The sequence below is a fragment of the Solea solea genome, chromosome 4 (assembly GCF_958295425.1).
Source record: "Solea solea chromosome 4, fSolSol10.1, whole genome shotgun sequence".
NCBI lineage: Eukaryota > Metazoa > Chordata > Actinopteri > Pleuronectiformes > Soleidae > Solea > Solea solea.
In genome coordinates, this window is record NC_081137.1 from 18,763,622 (window position 1) to 18,785,948 (window position 22,327).

General features: G+C 42.6%; 1 protein-coding gene across 35 annotated transcripts in view; it reads right to left on the reverse strand.

The window, feature by feature from the left end:
• The window catches only part of dlg2 (discs, large homolog 2 (Drosophila)), a 153,146-nt gene that overhangs the window by 10,184 nt on the left and 120,635 nt on the right, over positions 1-22,327 (reverse strand). For 19 of the 35 annotated variants that reach the window (XM_058626678.1, XM_058626680.1, XM_058626689.1 and 16 more), the window contains 9 exons: positions 19,366-19,535; positions 19,105-19,241; positions 17,386-17,530; positions 16,045-16,210; positions 12,678-12,737; positions 11,607-11,762; positions 7,458-7,614; positions 4,456-4,558; positions 3,385-3,429 (listed from right to left, as the gene is read on the reverse strand). In XM_058626678.1, the coding sequence (XP_058482661.1) occupies positions 3,385-3,429; positions 4,456-4,558; positions 7,458-7,614; positions 11,607-11,762; positions 12,678-12,737; positions 16,045-16,210; positions 17,386-17,530; positions 19,105-19,241; positions 19,366-19,535 (1,139 nt within the window). The remainder of the gene's footprint in view (positions 1-3,384; positions 3,430-4,455; positions 4,559-7,457; positions 7,615-11,606; positions 11,763-12,677; positions 12,738-16,044; positions 16,211-17,385; positions 17,531-19,104; positions 19,242-19,365; positions 19,536-22,327) is intronic. The other 16 variants (XM_058626690.1, XM_058626684.1, XM_058626711.1 and 13 more) reach the window with 7 other exon arrangements.

Below are 22,327 nucleotides of genomic sequence, written 5' to 3' on the forward strand. Positions count from 1 at the left end.
AAGACAAGATTAGAGTGGATCACGAGTGACAGTCTGCTCTGCGCTCAGACTCCGGGGGGCATGGAGGGAAGGAGGAGGTCGACCTAATGATGGCTGCTGCTGCTAAAAGTGACAGTGTGCCTGTTAGGGGGGGAAGGAGGATTTATGTGAGGTCCTGATGATTCTCTCTCTCTCTGCAGAGATGGTGATAAAGAAACACGGTGCACTCGAGGACAATCTGCGAATGCTGCTGTGTATGACTGCCATTTTAGATCTCTTCTTTAAGTGTATATGGATACAAGGAGACAGAAAACAGAAGAGACAGAAGCATAGTCATGATTCAGCTGTGATTGACACTTTAACACTTTAATGGCCGCTTTCTGAAGAACCAATAACATCATTGACATCTTGTGATGATGTGGCGCCGACATGTGACTTCAGACGCCTTAGAGTGATGCACCAAAAAGTCTCAAAGCTCTTGTTTCTACAACTGTAATTGTTTAAAACAACACTGCTTTAACACGCAGGAGGCCAAACACGAACCCACTCACTGACTCTCTTAAGATTTGACAAGGACAAGCTCCAGAGAATGTGTTCCATGGGTTCTCACATACATCCCTTCTGAAAAGGACAAGGTCAAGGTCTCAAAGCAGCTTTCACGTTCGCTGAAACTTGGCTGCTAATAGAAAGTGATCTTTACTCATCACTACCACCACAACATGAATGGATCTTCTGAATTGTACCGCAGCATCACAAACCATTTAGTTATTTTCTTTGCTCCAGTTACATGTGACGTCTGAGGCCACGACCTACGTCGCTCTCAGCAGACTGACAGAGGATGCCGGGAGAAGCAAACATGACCTGCTCTGCCACGATGCGACCGACCACCAACTGCACAACCGGGACAAAAAACAAAAAAAAACACACGAGAGAAATCAGCTAACCTGCTAAAACTCATTAAAACAAACTAGCACGCATGCATGCTCCTTCATCACAGACGTTACACAATAACAGGGCTGAACCTAACGAGGAGGATGAGGAAGAGGAAATCCCAGATCATCCTGGTTTAATCACCTGAAAAAAACCCACTATTTCCTTCAGAGACAGACACTGTTTGCATTCTTTACTCTGCGTTTCTTTTCTGCCACAGTTACTCCAAAACAACACCCCCACATACCTGTCTGCATGTTTACCCTGATGTTAAATCTTCCAATGTTGTCGTCTGTTCTCAAAAACACAGTCCAACTCTGTGACTCGGCTGAGTGAAAGGGAAACATGGAAACACCTCTCCTTCTCCTTCTCCCCTCTCTCGCTCTCTCTCTCCTGTCATTGCTTATAAGCAGCTCAGGGGCGGAGACAAGTGGAACCGGACAGAGCAACAGAATAACTGTTTTTAAAGCGTCCACTTACTCATTTACTATATCGCCCCTCTAGTTTGTTTTTTTTAACTTACGTCTGATCAAGTGTTAAATTCATCAAAAAGGAGGAAATTCTTAACTTTATGAACTGTTTTTCTGTGCGTGTGTGTTTGTGGTTGAGGATGTGTGTGAATGCAGAAGTAAAACACCAGTCGAACAAACTGTGTTCAACATTCACTAGTAACTAACTAAAGCGATTAATGTTTAACTGATCCAGGGTTGTACTGTAATTGTCCCTGAACGTAAATCAGTTTCCTTTTCCTCCGGCGTCTGCACCCTTTACGAGATAAGACACAATTCATGTAAGAAAAAAAAAAAAAAAAAAGAAGCTGAAAGCTCATTCAGAAGCATGCAAAGCTGCTAGAACCACACACACACACACACAAGTCAAACTGCTTCAAATTAAGTGTCAGTTTGCGTTTTAAAAATGCCACAAGAAAGACAAGACAAGACATCCTTGTGCACGACTTGACTGCGGAGTTTGATACGGGGGAGGAAGCTTTGTGCAAGCCATGCATGCCGTGGCAAGTGCAACTGGGAAAAAAGGGGGAAACACAACAACACTGCACGTTCCAGCTCTCTCTCTCTCTCTCTCTCTCTCTGCTGGTGAGTGTGCGTAAAACTCCTGCAGGCAATGTGTGAGACATTTTCGGGAGAATAAAAGTAAATAAAAGGACGGGAACATAAGCTGTTTAATCTTCATCTTCATCTCTGCTGAGTTCTGTAAACTGTACACATCCTGCACCTATGTGGTGGGTTATCGCTCAATTGAAAAGACAGAGGCTATGATTAGCAACAGCAACGTCGAGATCCTGGAGGCCTGACAATGCGACATAAGCTGTGTCTTCAATTCAGAGGGCCGCCCCCCTTCACCGGACACAGCATACATGGACAAAACCAAAATGAGATGGGGGGGTCTGCTCTACTGGGGACTTCCCTCTTGCTCTGTGCTGCAATCACCATTTAAATTCACCCTCCAAAGGCGTCAGCACCTGAGCTGAAACACATCACGGCACACAGCCGCTTCTGCCCACTTCTTCCACTGCTTCTTAAATTAACATTCAGGAGCCGTCACTTGGGCTCCAGAAGAAGATGACGCCGACGACGACGACATATGGCCGAGTTTAAACCCCGGTGGTATTCAGCCATGCACACAGAGCAGGTTTTTGTTTTAATTTATGGAGGTTGTAAAATATCCAACTGCAATCCAATGACCTCACTGTGTGTGGTTTGTAGTGGGTTTTTTTTCCCCTGAAACTTACGTTGGAATACAGCTGCTAATAAAATGGGACTGATATACGACACAAGAGTAACTGTTTGGCAATAACCTCCTCATGACCAGAGACTTTTTTTTTTATAAAAATGGATGTAGTCTTCCGGTTGTGGAACAAACTCCTGTTGTGTAGCTTCGGGAAACGAGGAATTCACTGATGTCACCTGCAACCATGAGACTAGTGTCTATTTTCCTCTAAATGGGAACATAGTTTACAAAAATTGATATCACGTTCTATTGAAGAAGAGTTAAAAGTAGTGACTAAGACTATTAACTCCAAACTGAGTTCTTTTTTGCAACCAGTGGGTCTGCCCCCTGGTGGCTAAATGCTACTTCACTTCAAACCGGAAGACTACGGCCATTTTTATATGCCGTTTTTACATAACATGGCATACATTCAAACATTTTAAATAGACTTCCAAGGGGGGGGCAGGGGAGAAAGGGTAGAGTTTGACAGCCCATGACCTGGGGGAGCACAGAAACAAAAGGTGAAAGGTCTGAAGTGCAGTGAGGGGGGGGGAGAGTGAGAGTCAGACAGGCTGGGACAAGGTAAGGATCAGGTGTGCTTCAGTGGGAGTGAACAGGCTGTCTGTGATGGCATTCACTGAGTGACTCTTCACTTAAGCAGAGTCCTAGTGAATGATGCTAAAAAAAAGAAATAATAATAATAAAAAAAAAAAGATCAGAGCAGCCACAGGTGCCAATGGCACAGACCTGGTGCAGGAGAGTGGGCCCGTCGCGGTGAGCAAAGAGCAAGTTCTGATGGGTAAGAAGAGAAAGCAGTTGTTAGTCCCACAGGGAGTTCAGAGGCCGGTCAGTCACATGTGACATGTGCGCACACTCATCTTGGAAGAATCCCTGACTTAACAGAAAACTCCAATGCTGTTTCACATCTGATAGACACAGACTGAAAAAGCACCATTGGTCTCTCCGTTTGTGAGTTTGACACCTCGGTGACATTGAGAGATCTGTGACCGTGTCACTGCGCTTGACCCTAACCAGAGGAGACGTATCGCTGGTCACAGCTGTCTGATCCACTGCGTGTTCATTTATAGAAAGATTGACAGACAAGTCTTTGGTGGATTTGACTTGACACGACCGTGCCCTGAACGGGTTATTACAATTTACATGCTAAATGATACAGCAAGCGCACAAACAGGATGCTGTTAAGTGAATTGAAATGCGTAATTACTAATGAGGTTGAGAAAAAACGTTGGTAAGAAACTTCGCACATCCCAGAAACTACATTTAATAACTGACTAAAATTACTAAATAATTAGATCCACTAAAAATCTGAAATAATGATCTTCCTAACACATAACACTGTTTAGAGTCAAGTCTTGTGAGGTCTACAACGGAAACGCTGGGTTTCCTACGGATTCCAAGGAATAACACAGAGGCTACAGGATGCAGGCATCACTGTCTCCCTGTAGGTTTGTTTGTGTTGTTTGTCTTTTGTCCATAAAAGAACATGAACCATCACTTCTCATAAATTGTTCATTTTATTCGACTACACTTTTCTCTTTTCCACTTCTGACCGTCTTTACTACGCGTGGACCAACAGGTCTGAGTGTTGCTTTTGTTGTGGATGTCGAACGGAAGAGAAACTCTTAAATTAAATAGGAAATGGAAAAAAACACATGAGCCATAACTTGGCCTGGATATGACAGACTCCTTCTTATGTGTAGAGCAGACCTGGGTCATTCTATTCCTGTTTATCCTGCACACATTTGTGTGTTTACCAGAGCATTTAAACCACATGGCTCTTTGTGTGCTCAGACTCACCCTCTGGTCTGTACTGGGCGATGATGGTGACCACCTGTCCCGCTCCTTTCAGCGCGGCTGCTGCCTGTTCATGCGTGGCTCCTCGCAGGTCAATCCCATTTACCTGTTTTAACAATGTGGAAAAATATACAGGGGTTATTGTTCATGGAATTTGAGGCGTTATTTGATACAGCGCAGTGACCTCACACACCAAGGTCAATTTTCAGGTCACCTGTCCATTGGTGCTAATGTTCACAATGACCTTGGTGGTTAAGGAGGTCAAAATTCAACTTGGACGTAATGACAGTTTATGTCTGAAAGCCCAAAGGTCAGATGCTCTATAAAAATACATTTCAGGCCACGAGGAAACACCATAACGTTATAGTGACCATTATTTTCTGCAGCTTGTCTGATTCATCTGTGACATAAAAATGGAAGACGGGCAATGTAGTACGAGCTACTGTCTGTGATATCTTATTTTGGCAAACTTCCCAATCTGTTGCTGCCTCCTTAAGTCACCTTAGAGAACATATTTGGTGAGGATGAGCATTTATTCATATCCTTGTGGTCAGAGAGGACCGTCCCTTTGTGGATTTCTAGTGCCTGACTGGATAAAGCGTAGTGGAATGGTAGAAAAGAGACCCTGAGCCATGTCACTGAGGAACAGAGTAAACCTTAACGATGTTGTGTGCTCTGTATCTCTCATTACAGTAGAAAAAGCGAGCGTTCCCCTCTTATATCCCATGAGCAGGAACCAGATCGGCTTCCACAAAACCTCAGATGGACAGGCTCAATTTAACTCGCATTTAAAATGGTGACCTCAAGAGAGGGAAATCCAAGGATGTTTCGGTTTCAGCTGCCACACGCCACACACGGAACGGCACCACGTTTTTACAGTTACCTCTAAAAGGCCTGTACATACTCCACAACAACAGAGAAATTTTGACACCACGCGAGAAAAAACGTCCAGCAGACCAAGGTGCAAAGTAGAGCCCCATTGGAGAAGAACATTTTGGTGTAGGGAGTGAGGAGTGTGTGTGTGTGCTCAATACGTGGGAAAAGACAGGTCAAGTTATTGTTAGACTTCAAATCCAGGCCACTCAGAATGTTAACTGCCTGCTTTCACCGGGGTTTCAGCCACAGAGTCCCACGCTGATTGGATTCTCTGCAGCACCGTAACACCAACATGCCACGAGACGATGCTATTTGCTGGAAAGCCAAATTGCTACAATTAGCAGTAATGACGCGGAACAATAACTTCCTCCCCAGCTACCGTTCATTATCTCAGCCACGCAGTCGTCAGCCAATGTTTGTGTCACTCGTCACACGACACCCATGTTGTTCCTCTGCGCTCGTAAAGGTTAGGCTGTTTGTCAGAGCTCACGGCGTGATGTATGAAGGAGGGAGAGCAGACGATGATGTTTGCCAAAACATCACTGACATCAGCTTTTACATCAGCGTTTGTCATTATTTTTTTTGTTTTGTTTGTTGGACTCGCTTCAAAATGACGAAGAGCACCTGCTCTACCTTAAACACACACACACACACACTGCATGTTTTATAATGTCACTCTGTTCACTCTGTTCTCTTCAAACCAGGAACATTCTGTTCTGTAACTGGGACATCATTTGAAAAAAGGGAAATATTCATGACAGGGCGACATTTTTAAGGAGATAATATGATAACAATATCGTGTATAATGCCAATATTGTCCACTGAGTGAATTGGAGCATAAAAACTAGATTGGATGAAATTTGGACAATACTTAAAGAGCAGGGCAGCCTGTGGCCAAGTGGAAAGGGAACTTGGCTTGTAACCGGAAGGTCGCCGGTTCAAGTCCCCACCAGGTCGAAAGGGCTAGGGTACCCCTGAGCAAGGTACTCAACCCCCATTGCTCCCCGGGCGCTACTCAGTGTGGCAGACCACTGCTCCTAATTCTAGGAAGGGTCAAATGCAGAGAATAATTTCCCCTAAGGGGGATTAATAAAGATAAATTATAAACCAGCTCTCCAATCTAATATTAACTGTAGGTACAATCATATCACATAACTTTACATTTTTAAATAAATTGATTTATCTGGCAGAGGAAGAGCTGGGGTAAAACTCTCAGAAGACTTTATTGCTTTTAAATGACAATTTGTGACAAACTAATTTCACTGTGTGCCTCACAAAGGATGACTCGTATTGTTTGTGAACAAACTGCTTTACTACGCATCCCTCTGAGAACGTCTGGGGTCATTACTTTTCAGACAGATGATTGTTGAGTTTGTCTGTCTTTACATGTATAATAGCACACAATGTCTCAGTTATGTTACTCAATTCACCAGATAAGCATATTTAATGAAGCAGAATACAGCATATAGTATCTTCATGGAAAATGCCGACTAAATGATGAATGAAATAGTTTCAGGTGTGCAGGACTCATTGTTATTTTTTAGAGAGGGAATACATGGGACTATGGTGCAGGTTAGAGCACACAGTTGATATTCTAGTTAGGTATAAAGAACTATCTTTAGCTCTACCTGTAATTTATAGGTATGTATAATAATAACGTTAATTTTGGTTCATAATCTATTGCATTGATTGCTAAAAGCTGCAAGCAACTGATGAAGTCTGACCATAATTATCTTCATTACCTTACAACCACTGAAGGTTTAAAACTAAAATTATTGCAGTGAGGTTTAGATTTAATGGAACACAATAAGAAACACAGATGTGAGGCGACTCTGTGCAGGGATTAACAAAAAATAACCAGATTATCAGATCTGGAAATGAATCCAGGCCAGTAGGACTATTATACTCTCTGTTGCTGTGCTGGAAACATGCAGGTGCACTGTTTTAAGTAGGATCTGTTCTTATGGTGGTGAAACCAGCCTGGAATTACATTTTAGACCTTTTCAGGTTCCTAAATTCTAATAAAAAAAGACATCATAAAGTACAAAGGTATGTCATTATATCCTACATTTCTCCAGACTTGCATGTGTGTGTGTGTGTGTGTCTTGAAGTAGCTCGTGTGCACTCACCGATAAAATCTGGTCGCCTCTCCGCAGCTCTCCGCTCAGGTCGGCGGGGCCTCCCGCCAGGATGAAAGACACGAAGATTCCCTCGCCATCCTCGCCACCCACAATATTAAAGCCGAGGCCCGTGGAGCCTTTGTGGAGCACGACCTTCCGGGGCTCCCTGTACAAACAGTTGAGATAGTACATCAGCTCGGGGGAGTCGGAGGGTCTCAGCATATTCAGCTCAGGTGGTGGAGGACACAGAGATGGACGACGACGATGACGGCAGCGGCTGCAGCAGCTGCTGTAAGGTTGATGGAAGCCGGAGTGATGCTTTGCTCAGACAACGCAGGCTCCTGGTGGAGCTCCATAGGGGGATGGTGCTCTACTTAGGATCACTTGTCCCCAATTCAGAAAAGGAAGCTCATTGTGTGCTCACAGTCACGCACACTTTCTCTTTCTGATTCCCTCTGTCTCTCACACACATGCCAGGATCAATTTTTGGGGTGTGTACAAACACACCAAATGATATCTATGTGGTTATAGAAGCATTTTCACTCAACAAACAACAAAAAAACATACAGACAACAGCCTCCAACTTTAAGATTTGACTCCTTGCACCTAAAATGAACATATGTGGTGAATTAGAATTAGTATAGTATGTGGTGTACATAGAGAAACAATGAAGGATGTGACAGTGGTGATTCTTTCAGTTGTCAAACACCTAATAATATTGAATAAAACCAAACATAGAAATCAAAAGATTTCTTTTACCTAACCATAGTTTTTTATCATGTATTTAAAACTCCTCAGGAGTAGGATCATCATTATTAAAGAAACACTGCCATCTGCTGGTAAAAGTGTGAACTACAGGAGAGAGACAAGGACAAATCCTTGATAAGAAAACATTTATGTACGTCAGAATTTCAGCAAAAACAAAAGCTGTGTAAGAAGAAATAGTTTCTTAAGAATCTCTGGTGAACGAGGCCCACTGTCCTTGAGGCTTTGTAGAATGAAGCTGTGGCGTTTGTATCTTCTGCTTCAGTGACTCACGTAGCATCGCAGCAGCTCTCAACAAAAACAAGCCCGCTATTCACCACTGATTAAAGAGCCATTCATCGTTTCTGGATTTAATAAACTTGGTGTTTTTAACAATTAAATAGCAACTCACGACATTCTGAACTCTGGGAACTCCAACCTTGAAAACAGCCCTTCGAACTACGTACGTTTGTATTTGCAAACAGATTCGTGCTACTCTAATGGAACACAGATAATTAGGATAATTATGATTACAATCCTCCCTCTGTCAACTGTCCTTGCACTTTCTGGTTACACATTACCCCAGTTCTGATGAACCCACATTTTGTCTTATTCATAAATGGATAAGAGGCAAATGCAGGAGAAAGCTGCAGCAGCACAGATAAAGGAGCAGTTCATGGAAAGAGCAACAGAGAACGTATGTGGAGAGAACTACCGTGTCTCCATGTGTCCATGTGTGTTATAGTCTATGATCATTCATAAGGAAACACACATTTACTGCTTCCAAGGACTGTAGGAATTAAAAATGGATTTTGTTTTTATGATTTGAGTCGATATTTATTTAAATGAGCCCATACTAAAAAATGGCAGGTTAGATCTTTAAACTCATGTCTTTTCTCATCTGGCCACACGTGATAATAGAGAAGTTGGAAATACAGCAAAAAAAAAAGGCAGGAGCTCGTCCACTAAAGGCACCACCGAGCCTAAAGGCAGAGGTCTGGTTTCATTTCAGATTTAAAAAACTACAGAGGAGCTGAAGGAAGACACACTTCTCTGAGAATCTCTTTCACACACAGCATACGCAAGATTGATATTGTAAATAATATATCACTTATCGAACCGACATCCACCTGAGGTGAAAGTGAACTTATCAACTTACAGAGAATGAATGATCAAGGTACATTCTAAAAAAAAGATTATAACAAGTCATAACAAGCGAAAAACAACATAGTTTAAGTTGCTGTCTTTGTCAGAATCTGAGTTAAACAGCTATCACTGATAGTCTGAAGTCTGTACTGAGTCTCTCAGTGTGAGGAGTCAGGACAGCAAATCTAAGAAAGAGTCTTCCAGTGTTAGGGTTGGGAATCACTGGGTACTTAATAAAATCACGGTACAATGATTCGGTGATAATCCATATATCGCAATTACAATTATATTGAGACACATCAAGATATTAGTCCGAGTAAAGAAAACAAAACAGGTTATCACAACATAGAGAACCATAAAGTCTATGTATTGAACGTGGATCGGGCATCTCTTAACGTAAACTCCCTCTTCCTCCACCAGGTAACAGGAGACATGAAGTAGCAATGCCCGGTGAGTGTTTACTTTTAGCGCCTTCATTTGTTAATTATTAAAACATTGATATTTGCCCTGGAGTTATCATATTGTACCAGGAAGGACGACGATATATCACCAAATTGATATTTTGACCCAACTCCATCTAGTATCCCACAAACACCTCGTACAGTAAGGACTGCAGCTTTAACTGCAGTGATGGACTGATCCACAGCTGGGACGAAACATCGTCACATTAAAGATGAACGGGCAACAATGTGATCATACAGATTCACAAGAGTGGACACTTCAGTGTTTTCTTAACCGATCACTGGTTACTTGCAATTATAAAGCTCTCTTACATCACTACTGAACAGACTGGACCGTGATTCACTGTCACTCGAGCAGATGGAAAAAATAATCAACCATGTGATTGAAGTTATAAAATAACTACCGTGGAGACACATGAACTCCACCTGCCAATTAGTGCCATATACGAGCAGGTTTGCAAGCTGTTTACTGTGTGGTTATCTATTATTAAATAATACAGAAAGGCCAGACGTCATCTTAATCTTAAAAATAAAATAGTATCAGACAAAAGCCGCGAATAAAACCAGAGAAACCAGGATCTAAATCAATGTTTGTATTAAACTAAAAAACAAAAAACAACCCTCCATTATTCATAGAAGACATTTTGTTGCCACAGTTCAGCATCACTCAGAGCTCAGCTCGGCTGCTGAATGACTCAGTCTTAAATCTGTCAATACACATGAACGACCGGTGCACCTTTGGGTGCCCTCAGTCCCAGAGCTGTGATTCCTTCTGTATTGGATCAGTCACAGTAAATATGAGCTTAAGACTCGTTTTTTATTCTTATCCAGTGGAGACGAAAACGCAAATCTTTGCAAAAGTTTGCTTAAATTTTACAAGCAGAAAAACAAGTGTGTTGACACGCTCCACACAGAAAACCCCTGCGACCACCCTGCATTAATGCAAACATATTACTGTTGTGTTCACAGCAGCTGGCAGAAGCAGATTGACCTGAATGGAAAGCACCTTATGGTTGGTGGTAGATAGAAACGAAGCACATTACCCCTCATTTCAAGTAAATGACATTCTTTCTTAATCGCAGGGAATGGAACTCAAATTAACAACCGACAGCAACGGGGGCAAGCACGGCGTCTTAACATGTTCCTCCGTTTATGGTGTGTGAGCTCGACTTTGATTCAAGAGGAAAACGTGTTGGCGGAAGATAAGAGTCCTGAGAGCGGAACAACACAAAAGACAGTCGCTACGTTTACACTCACAGTTGAACAGAGCTGCGGTTGTAGCTCGAGTCAACTGTAAATGGACTGCTGTCCTTGAAGGGAATGAAGTGTAACTGCCTTTAACAATGCTGGGTGGCACTACGCCCCCCTGTGGACTTGTTTTAGATTGATGTATTACGCATAGACCAAAACAATTCTGCGTAACTTCAAAATATTTAACTCTTTAAATGCACTAGTCTGGGTTTGGCAGTGTTTTTCTCCCTGTTCTCTTTGTCTTCTGTGGAACCGGCTTCTTCTTTTATTTCTAGGTCAAAGCCAGAGAGTTGTGTTATTCCGACTTTGACATGTTTACGTACGTGTATTTGAAGTCTGGTTTGAGTCGGATTCAGACTTTTGGACTTGAGGGCGGGAGGGGGTGGGGCAAGCGACTTGAGTGCATGACAGGTGCGCGCAAAAAGGAAAAAGTATGGTAACACGACATGCCATTGACACAGAATCAGGATCATGGGGACACAGTGGTGGAGTGCTAAGAGAGAGAGAGAGAGGTGGTGATGGTGGTGGTGGTGGTGGTGGTGGTGGTGAAAAGTACCTGGTGAAGTCCGACTCAGGGAACAGGCTTAAGTGATAGTTTGGGAAGGGGACGGAGTGGAGGAGGCTTTTGTCGCACTCCACTGGGGAATAGTGTCGGGGGGAGGGTGCTTTGTCACATAGTTTGTTCACAGTGCTGTAAACTGGCTCAGGAGGCCTACAGTGGAGTGAGAGACAAGAGCAGAGAGGTTAGTGGCTGCGGACAGAGGTGAGGAGGGACGGGGCTGGGATAATCGGGGACGACAATGGCCCCATTTAGATCTGATCTGGTCGCCAGTGGATAGATTGAAGTTTGAATTTGTAGCGGTGGCCACAAAGACATCGACTGTATAAATAGTATAGCCCTTTTCTACCGCAGGAACTTTTCTCATTTAGAATTAGCCCTAAGCCTAACCCTAACCCTGTTAACACCAGGTCTGAATGGGGCCAATGAGGCATAATGGCGACAGAAATAGGGGGAGAAAAAAATATATATCCGTAGTGGTGAAAACACTAATGTCAGAGAGCTGTCATGTTTTACATCTTAAGGGGAAATTAATTGACATATTATAATTATAAAATAATAATATGGTTGCGACTCATAAAGCCATTGAAGTGATTCGAGCATCTGTAAGAGTGGAGCAGCAACAGGCAGTGGAGTCTGTGATGTTAGTGGAGACAACGAGGAATCTGTTTTTCATCATGTTGTTTTAGAATAACATAAAGTTTAAAATACCATCATATTATTTGGGCATGCAACACATAACAAAAATAAATACACCAAAAGTTTCAGGCAAAAAAACTTTACTTTTACTGAAGGAACTAATTAACTCGACTTATTCTTTTAACTCTATTAGTTCAAAAAATACTTGAATAAATACCTGCAGGCTGTTTTTGTTAATCAGCAGATGCTGATTGACTCAAAATGCCAGATACAGTAGATATCTGCCTGATTAATCAGCTGAGCGTTAGATCGGTCTCTCACTACAAATGTCAATGTTCCTCGATTCTTAAGAAGAAAAAAAAAACAAAGCATGCAGTTACAAACATGCAGGAGCATGCAGTGCACGGCGGAGCGCCGTCACCGTCTCACCTCAACTGGAAGTGCTGGGAATCAAACCTGTGACCCTCCCCGTCGTCTAGCGAAGGATTTCTGACAGGGTGGGAAAAAGTAAAACTGTTGAGAACCGACCACTGGTTAAAGTCTGTCTTCATGAAATGCTGCTTTTTGGAGGACAAGACGACACAAGATCAAGGAAACACTTGGAAGACGTGCAACAAAACCAGACAACAGACAAGAAAACACACGTCTTTCAGCGTCAGGGCATGTCAAAGTGTGCGGGATCTGATCACAAGCGGTCGCGGCAAGTGTGACGGATGAACGTACAGTAGGTGGATGTCAGGTCCTCAGAGTGTGATGTGATGTCGTACAAGATTAGAGGAGATGGATGTGTAGCCAGCGTGTAGGTCTGAGTTACACATGCACACAGGCGTGAACAGTGTCACATGGACTGGGATCAGTGTGTAATGATGTCACTGTTTGGCCTGCTCTGAATGTACGACACCAAACTCGTCTCTCCCTCTTTGACCAACTGTTGTGCATTTGCGTCTTAATCAAACGTGAGAACTTCTCGCCGACTGTAGCTAAAGAGGGAAATGAGAACCTAAAACTGGCCACCGCTATCATCATCATCATCGTCATCGTCATCATCGTCGCCACAATAACAGCTCCACTGTTTCACACATCATGGCCTTTCCCTTGCAGTGACGCATCTCCAGAAATGGCACCTTCCACAGACTTCACCCTCCGCTGCATCTGCTGATATGAGCCGCCCTGCATCTTTTCAACATGACTAATCCACGCGGCAGTGCGATGGGAGAACGTACGGGTTCCGACTCCGGCACAGAATGAAGTCATCCTCTCACGCGGCAACGAGGAGCGCGCTACCGCCTCAGCGAAACACAAACCTTTTAATCCGGGCCGTGATTCTGCCTCGATATCAACACCCAGAGCACGTACTGAGACTCAATCACAGCCCAGTGGCGAGGTGAGGGAGCGGGACAGGACCGGACAGTTGGCTTTGTCTCTCTTGCTGAATCATTCATACTGCATTAAGCTGAGCCGAGGCAGCCAGTCAGTCCTCATCAGACCTAACGCGGTGACCTTGAGAAGGACATAGACCGCACAGCTGACCTGCTTTTCTTTTATTCATTAGACTTGAACGCAGTGTTCGCACAGCTGCTGCTGCCAATTTTCAACCCTGCCTCACAAAAACTTCTCTGAGTCAGGTCTCAGGAGGAATACACGGTGTTTTCCTCTTAGACTATGTTCATATTTGAACATCATCACAAAGAGAGATGTCGTTTACAAGTATTGGAGGTGAAAACCTGTTTGCAACACTATGTGGAAAAACCATAGCGGCTGTGGATCAGTGGGTAGAATGGGTTGTTTTCAATCCATAGCTCTTCTCGTCTGCATGTGGATGTGGCCTGGAGCAAAACACTAAATCTCAAATGGTTTCTGGCGGATGTGCTGGGTGTGACAGAAAAAGTGCAGCACGTATATTATGTGATATATGAATGTGTATAAGGATAGGTGAATGGCTCGACTGTAGTGTGAAGCCCTAACCATGTGTGGTTTTGTGAGACCACACCAAAAGGTTTTACTACTCTTTTTAAATATTGGTGTCAAAGAAAAAAAGAACACAAAGCTGTTTCAAAGGATAATAATAAAAAAAAATGTGGCAATGATCCTCAGTACAGCACAGTGGATCAATCCATAAATGAGACGCTTGGCTCCAAAATGACATGAGACACAAAGCACTCGTGAGGAAAGGAAAGGAGTTTTTTCTGAAGCAGCCTCTGAATCATTTTGCTCCTGCTGATGCACCAAACCTACATTTTGAAAATTTAGAAATAACCAACTCACAGCATTCACACAGCGTTGTTCTAACTCTCCGTCTGTGCAGAACATTACACTTTAGCTTGGTAATCTCAGAGGCTGTTGGGGATGCACCTTGGGCAAGCGCAGACTCTAAACCTCTTATCTCCAAAGAGAATGGAAGAACTAATCCTTCACTCAACAAAGCTTAACACTGGTGTCCTTCAGTTATCCTCTGAAATGAGCTTTTGTTATCGTTTGTGCCGCGCTGTTCCCGCGCCGGTGTGGAACAGAACGACAGCAAAATAAAAGTCACATGTTCTCGTTTGCTTACTGTGACTTCCTAACACGTCGCGCCTTGTGCTTCCTGAGAATCTGCTTTCATTTCGCCGTTCGTCCAACGCATCGTGACGCATTATCGCCAATAAATAGACAAGCCGAGTGCCACTCGGGGAAACGTGTGAGAAGCGGCGGGAGGGACGTGGGCCTGTGAAATCATTTGCTGGGCAAACAAACAAAAGCTTTACTCTTAAGAGATCTGACATGATAGCAAATGTGTCCTATTTTACCCCCAAGCCTGATGGCAGCTTGCTCTGGGATTAGGGTGTTAGGGTAGCTGAGGTGGGGGAGCCGCTCATGTTTGGCTGTGATTCAGACCTGTAAGACATGTTAAGCTCTGCACTGTGTGGACCGAGAGCAGCTGTGAGACATGATCAAAACACCAACCATCCATCCATTAGGGCTGCGTATGGGCAAAAATATAGGAGATACGATACATATGACGATGTACACGAGTGATGATACACTAGATTATCACTTATTATCCATAAAAGTCTTACAACATACAGTTTTCCTCGTCTCGTGAAAGAGTTAAAGGAGGGGTAACGGAATCAAAGGTTCAAAATTCTTCTGCTAACTCTGATTTCGCTCTGCAGACAGAAGAAGAGCAGCTGTCTTTCCATTCAGCTGTTGCTTCCATTCTAAGTGACTTGCTCCACGGAGCTCCCACAGGCCGAAGTTTATAAAAAAAACTACACTTATTCATCCCTCATCTATACTGCGTATCCTCCTCCTGCTCCTCACAAGTTGGAGTCATTTCCAGCTGACATTTGGTGAGAAGCAGGAATCCCTTTGTTATGTTTGATTATAAAGCCATAGGTTGACGCTCGAGCAGGTACGTGTGACAAAGACATCAAAGGAAACTCCAAAAAAGACAAATACAACAGGACTACAGCACACCAGTGTTTTTCAAATAGCTATTTTATAATTATTTAAGCAAATCTTATGGGTGTATTGTGATTGTTTCATTACCTCTCTCTCACTGAGGCCGTCTTTGAAAAACACTGCACGTCTGACACAGACTATGGGGATTAACGGGGTCTTACATAAATAACAGGTGAGCCAGAGATCTGTTCAAATCGCATCACGACTCCCCATCAAGTATGGAATGCTTTCTGCATCGTCCACGCAAACACATATCAGACAAGATAAGGGTGGGTGGGGGTAGAGACACGAGGAGCAGGGTGGACAAAGCTTCTACCTGCAGCTCTAGTCGTCTGAGAGGAAGGGAGGTAATTACCGTAAGAAGGAAAAACCATCCAACCTGTTTATATCCTCTTCCCCTAGTAAGTGCTTGGGGAGGGGGGAATAACTCCCGGGGGAGATGGGGGGGAGGCCGGACTTGTACTCCAGAGTGCCACTGTTGATGGGGGAAGAGATATGATTTTCCATGGCTGGAGAGAAAGCTGTGGGGGGGAGGAGAGTGAGAAAAAGTTAATTGAGAACAGCAGCTGCAGAAATAGATAAACTACCCGACACATTTCTAGTGATGCCAAGAAAATATTTCTGCATGACTTTAAGATTGTATACTTTGATTATACTTTAAATTCAGTTTTGAACTTTTTTTACGTAATAACAAACATTTGAATGAAAAAAACATAAGTCCTAGTGTCCCAGCTTCACCTTATCTTAATCTTAACTCAAGATAGTTAAGAGCAAAGTGAACCATCCAAGTCCGACTGCTGACTGTTATTTCTTGCTTTAAGTGATACATTTCACAACAGCAAGGAGAATTTGTTTGAAAATAAATCCATAAACCACAATTATCCTCCGGTGATATTTCTATCCCTATCTTTTAATCCCTCGGCTACATCGTGCCATCGGTGTTTGTTTTGAGGCTTCTTTGTGTAGAATAAGGCTGTCACCTTTTTCCTGGAATGTATCCAAACATTTGGATTTCTGTTTCTGCTTTCAGTCCACTTTAAATCAGAACTAGGGTTAACTTCTGAACCTAAAGTGCCTAAAGTTTTACTATGAGTAGACGTTCACAACGCCAAAGCATCTGTGGAAGTACTTCAGGTTCTCCACCATAGATGATGTGGGGCATATCCAAATATCTTCGAGAGGGACCGCATGTCATGTAATATTTAATGATTTTTGGAAAAGGTGACAGCCCTAGTGTAGAACGCAGAAAGATGCATTATCTGATTGCTGTACACTCTTTACAGTCCAATGAGCAACAAGAATATAGACTAGAATTGAGTTAAGAAACTATAAATATAACTAAACTTTTTATGACTAACCTCTGCATTGTCTCCGACAGAAAATAAAAGTGATTTTTTGTCAATTTGTTGCACCTTTTTTGGCAACCAAAGCCTTTTCAAACTACGATAGGAACGTAAACCAGAAGGCTTATGGCCCTACGGATTCTATATAATCTCATGCACAGATTAAGTGCACCACAACAAATGTGTAAGATTATAGTAGGAGGGATTGTGTTGCTGAAACTGGAGCCTCTCAATCTCAAACCTCACAAGTCCCATATGCTTTTTTTACATTCACAGAATAACTATCTTTAGTCTGGCTGCATGGTTTAAAGAAAGATGAAGTCAACTGACAAATCCAAGAGACAAGGACTTACAGTGTGTGATATCAGGAGGCCCATAGGGATCTGATAGGTAGACATTGGTGGGTTTCCCCACCTTAAGGTACACCACGTCCGACGTGTTCTTCAAAATGGCCACTGCCTCTTCGTGAGACACCTCCTCCAGACTGTAGTTGTTCACCTGTCAAGACAAGGGAGCGGTCTTAGTGTGTTTACTCAGTCAATTTTAGAGGCCACACTGTCTCTCCCTCCAGCTCACTTGAGATCGGTCTAAGGTGCTCGCTGCCCCGCAGGAGACTGGATTATGACAGATGGTCCTCGGGTGAGAACGCGACAGTCGGATGGTAATTCAATTATGTGCTGGTCAAGCAATAGACAGGCCCTCCCCAAAGAAGAAGCTTGCTGTTCAAATACTGAGCAACTAGGTTTCTACCTTAAAAATATGTGTTTGATTCAATAACTTGCTGTTAACATGTTACGAAAACATGATTTATGGAAACATCATTACTGATGACCACTGTAGTAACACAGGATGGAGGAGATTTACTCCGGCCGCCTTCTGAGGAGAGCGGAAAACATCAGAGGAGACTCCACACACCCTCTTTGACAGTCTTCCTTCAGGCAGGCTGACGGCCATAAAGACACAGACAAATGGCCTGAGGAATAACTTAGTTACCAGGGCTGTGAATGGACTTCTGAGCTGCTGAACCGGACCATCCATCCTTAACTGTTTTGCACATTATGGACAATTATTTACAGGCCTGAGGGCATTTTCTCCTACTATTTTAACTTAATTATTTTAAACTAGTACTTTAAAAACAGAATTGCATTGTGTAGGACTATGCAATGACAATAAAGTACATATCTACCTAACTACCTAACTACATGACATTTACCAACATAATCTGCAGTGTCATATAATGGGGTTATAGGATTATTGCTTTAATTGCTGAGATCCACTGTCCAATTGTTACCATTTGTCAACACATCAAAATTCAACAACATGCTGATGGCTTACACACCAAATAATAGTTCTCACACAATGGTTTTAGCAGTGTTTCGGAACATGAGTGAGAATCATGTCTTGACAATGTTCAGCAGAGCAATTTCAAAGGGCTGAGAGAGGCTCCCGGCACAAGGAACCTGAGGGGGGGCTATGCATTGAACCAGACTGAAAGAGTCGTTTTTCTGCTGCTATAAATGTTACCAATGCCATTGTTCATGTATTCTGTGTTGCACAATCTTACCCATCACTGTCTTCTATTAAAATCAAGGAACAATTATGAATATTTTGGCAGTAATAATCTAGATAACCGAGATAAAGGAGTTTTTTTTAGATGTGTTGGAATGTAAACAGCTGTTCTTGGACCGGAAACAATAAATAAAAAGACCTATGGGTACAAATAAACTGGCTTGAAAAACAAGAGACAAGGAAAACAGTGTGGAATCATTGAAGAGTGAATTAGTTTGTGGACTGTTCTCTTGTAATAATCTACTTATTGTCCCCACTGCAGCACAACATGTCAGTAAAAATACAACTTTCAACTGTTCTGATGTGTTATGTAGTGATAATGTTCACTTAGATTGTGTTATTTTTTTTAATTAATTTAATTTTATTATTTAACAAGCTCGTATTATAAGCAAACTCCTAAACAGTATATCTTAGGTATAACTCCAGGGGAACCAACACGACCGTCGGAAGTTTATATTATTTAATGCAGATAAAGACACTGTCACTCTTCTTGTTTAACTCACCATTAACAACCTGTCTCCAACTTGTAGCCGACAGTCCTTCTGCGCCGCCCCTCCGTCTATGATTTTGGTGACGTATATGCTGTTGTCACCAGGTATGTGCTGGTTTCCAACGCCGCCTGCAATACTGAAGCCAAGCCCTGTGTGTATGCATGAGACAATATGACATCATAAAAGGTTCATTCAAATGTAATAAGTTGCTGTAAATGTGAAGTCTAGTCAATAAAGGTGTGTGTGTATGTGTGTGTGTATGTGTGAGTCCACCTTTTGGTCCCTTGATGAGCTTGATCTCAATGATGGTCTCTAGCATCGGCCTGCGGCGCCGCACATACAGTCGGACAATTGAACCGGCGACCTTCAGGGCCTCCACCGCCTTGCTGTGAGAGACCTCGGACACGTCTGCGTCGTTCACCCGCAGGATGCAGTCGTTCACTCTGGAAGAGGAAACGGTGAGGATCACGAGCGAGCCTTCATTGTGTTCTTTTCTAGAGCATCCATCATGTTTGTCCAGACTTTTACTAAACTGCTCACTGCAGGCTCAGCAAACTCCCCTCTGGAAAGGGCAACCAGAACAAGCACGGCGGGACCAACTCCAGTGTCTTTACACAGTAGTAGGTTGTAAACCGATCAGTTAAACGAAATGAAATAAAGGTTAAACAAACGTTTATATCTTTGAAGTTCTACAATGTTTAAGTGGGAGGCAAGTAATGTGTAAGGCAGAAGCAGTGTCAGCTGCGTCAGGAACACTGTCCAGACTTCAAGTGCAGTGAGAATGTACAAGATTCTGCTGCCAGCTCGTTCGACAAATCTCTGTGCAATATCCAAGTGAGCACATGTGAGAACACAGCAGGAGAAGCAAGGGAAGCAATACACCGATCACTTTGGAAGCTCATGGACATTCTCCTGCTGTTGTGAACACATTTGACCCCGAAAACCTGCATTTTTCACGTGTGAATGGCAAACTCCGGAAAGTGTCCAGACCCAAATTGTGTGGACATATTCCAGAGTTCATGTCATGCTTCATGCACTACTCTAATGCTGTGTTTCATAGAGCTCTACGGTTCATAACCGGTGACAGGTCTCTCACCCGTCATTGCATTTTAGATACAAAAAAGTGGGCTTGTCATCTTGTGCTTCCAGAGGAGAGCTACGCAGGTGTCTTATTTACCTATAAAACACTTTGTAATAAACTCCCCTCCCATATCTGTCTACTGCTCTGTTACAGCCAAGAAAACACCGTTATCACACGCGCTCGCAGAATTACATAAAACTGTCTGCACCACCTACAGCGACCGAGTTAGGCAAGACAAACGCAACAATCTCCAGAACATACTCAAATTAGACCGACTGGTCTCCATTAATACATAGTAGTGATAGTTTTTTGATTGCATTTTTTTTCCAATACTGTAACAGGGCATCATTGCTCTCAAGGATCTTCTCTGTAGAAATACAGGTTAAATTAATGTCTGAAAATGGCTTTGCTACAGTAAATTATCTCCAGCTGAGCTGCAGATCTTAAGTGGCAAAAATTCTGGTTGTGATGAGTGACTTTGATGATCGACGGCCATTCTATCACAGTTAACATGAGACACTGCAACAGAAGAAAATGCTTATTCAACAACACACATCAACTCAGAATAAGTTCATTTAAATAAGGGGCAACATTTGTGAAAATTTACAAACATCTTTACAGTTTAGACTGACAGAGCAGTGCACACCCTGCACACACAATTATCTTAGTGAGGACACTTAATCGTCATCATGCATTCCCTAGCCCCTTACCTTAACCTTAACCCAACCCTGAAACCAGGTCTTAACCCTTAAAGTTGTGGGGCCCAGACAATATGTCCTCACAAAGATAGGTTTGTAAGTTTTTTGGACCTCACCATGATATAAATACAAGTACAAACACACACCTGAGGACATTGCAAAGACTTTCATTCATTTGGACAGCCGAAACAAAACCTTATCGCAACGTTAACCACAAGTAGTTAATGCCTAACCCTTACCTTAACCTTACCACCACTCACATCTTAGACAGAAACTACTGGACCTGACAAAGATTCTAAAGAGGTAACAAATACAAATACAAGTACACACACATATATATATCTAGTGAGGGATGTGTTCTTGTTGGCAGTAGATCAGGGTGACCCATAGTTTCAGTTTGTAAACAACACAGTGCAGGTAATATTTATTTATGTACGACTATGTGGCAGAGAGATAAAAGTGCTTTACAACACAAGGAGGTGTGCGAACGTGTATGAGCACACAGCGAAGTGAAAGTGCGTGTTAAAATCAGAGTCGGCAAGCGGCTCAGTTTAAATCCACCCCCCCACCCCCCGAGGTGTCGACAAAAACACTCATGCCCTGGCACACACAAGGGCACGACCCTCCTGGGGGCTGCTCGTGGAGATCAGCTGGGTCCCAGTGCACTCGCACTCGCACTCGCACTCGCACTCGCACGCGCACCAAATGTTTCGGCTTCACTTTTCGGGAGCTGTCATGTCATCCATCTTAATACACAGCCCTTGTATTATATCAAGAGTATATCATTGCGGTTGCAAAGCTTGTGTGATAGTGGCAAGTTTGTAAGGGAATAAAAGTTGGAAATGTCAAAAGAAACAAAGTAACGTCTTAAACATATATGAGTAAGTGGCTCGGTAAGATGGCTTTACTCAGAGACATGAGACAGGTAGACTATTTTATCATCATTTATAACATTATGGGTTGTTATGATCAGGGTAATCACAGCCTGTAGAATTACAATTAAATATTAAAAATCAACTCCCCCCTCAGAAATGAACAAATGGACCAATTATATGACAAAAAACGGCTTCATATGAATCCATGTTGCCCAGGATCTCTGATAACAGCAATGTCAAGACAATGTCACTGAGATTTGAATGTTGCTTTGCCGCTGTTATATTTACTTTTTCCTATCTATTTGTTGACGTATTTGCTAATTTACCTTTGACTGTTTTATTTGACTTCACTTTAAATTACAAATATCGAGCAATCTTGTGCAATTTTAGGTTATTTTTAATTCTCTTATTTTTCTTTTTTCTTATTTATTATTTGCAGAAGTGGAAAGTCCTACATAACATTTACTCACGTTACTGTAATTGAGTGGGTTTTTTTGTGTCATTTTTATTGTAAAATAAATTTACTTTTACTTGAGTATATTTTACTTTTGTACGTTTTGTTTTAAATCACATCCGTTACC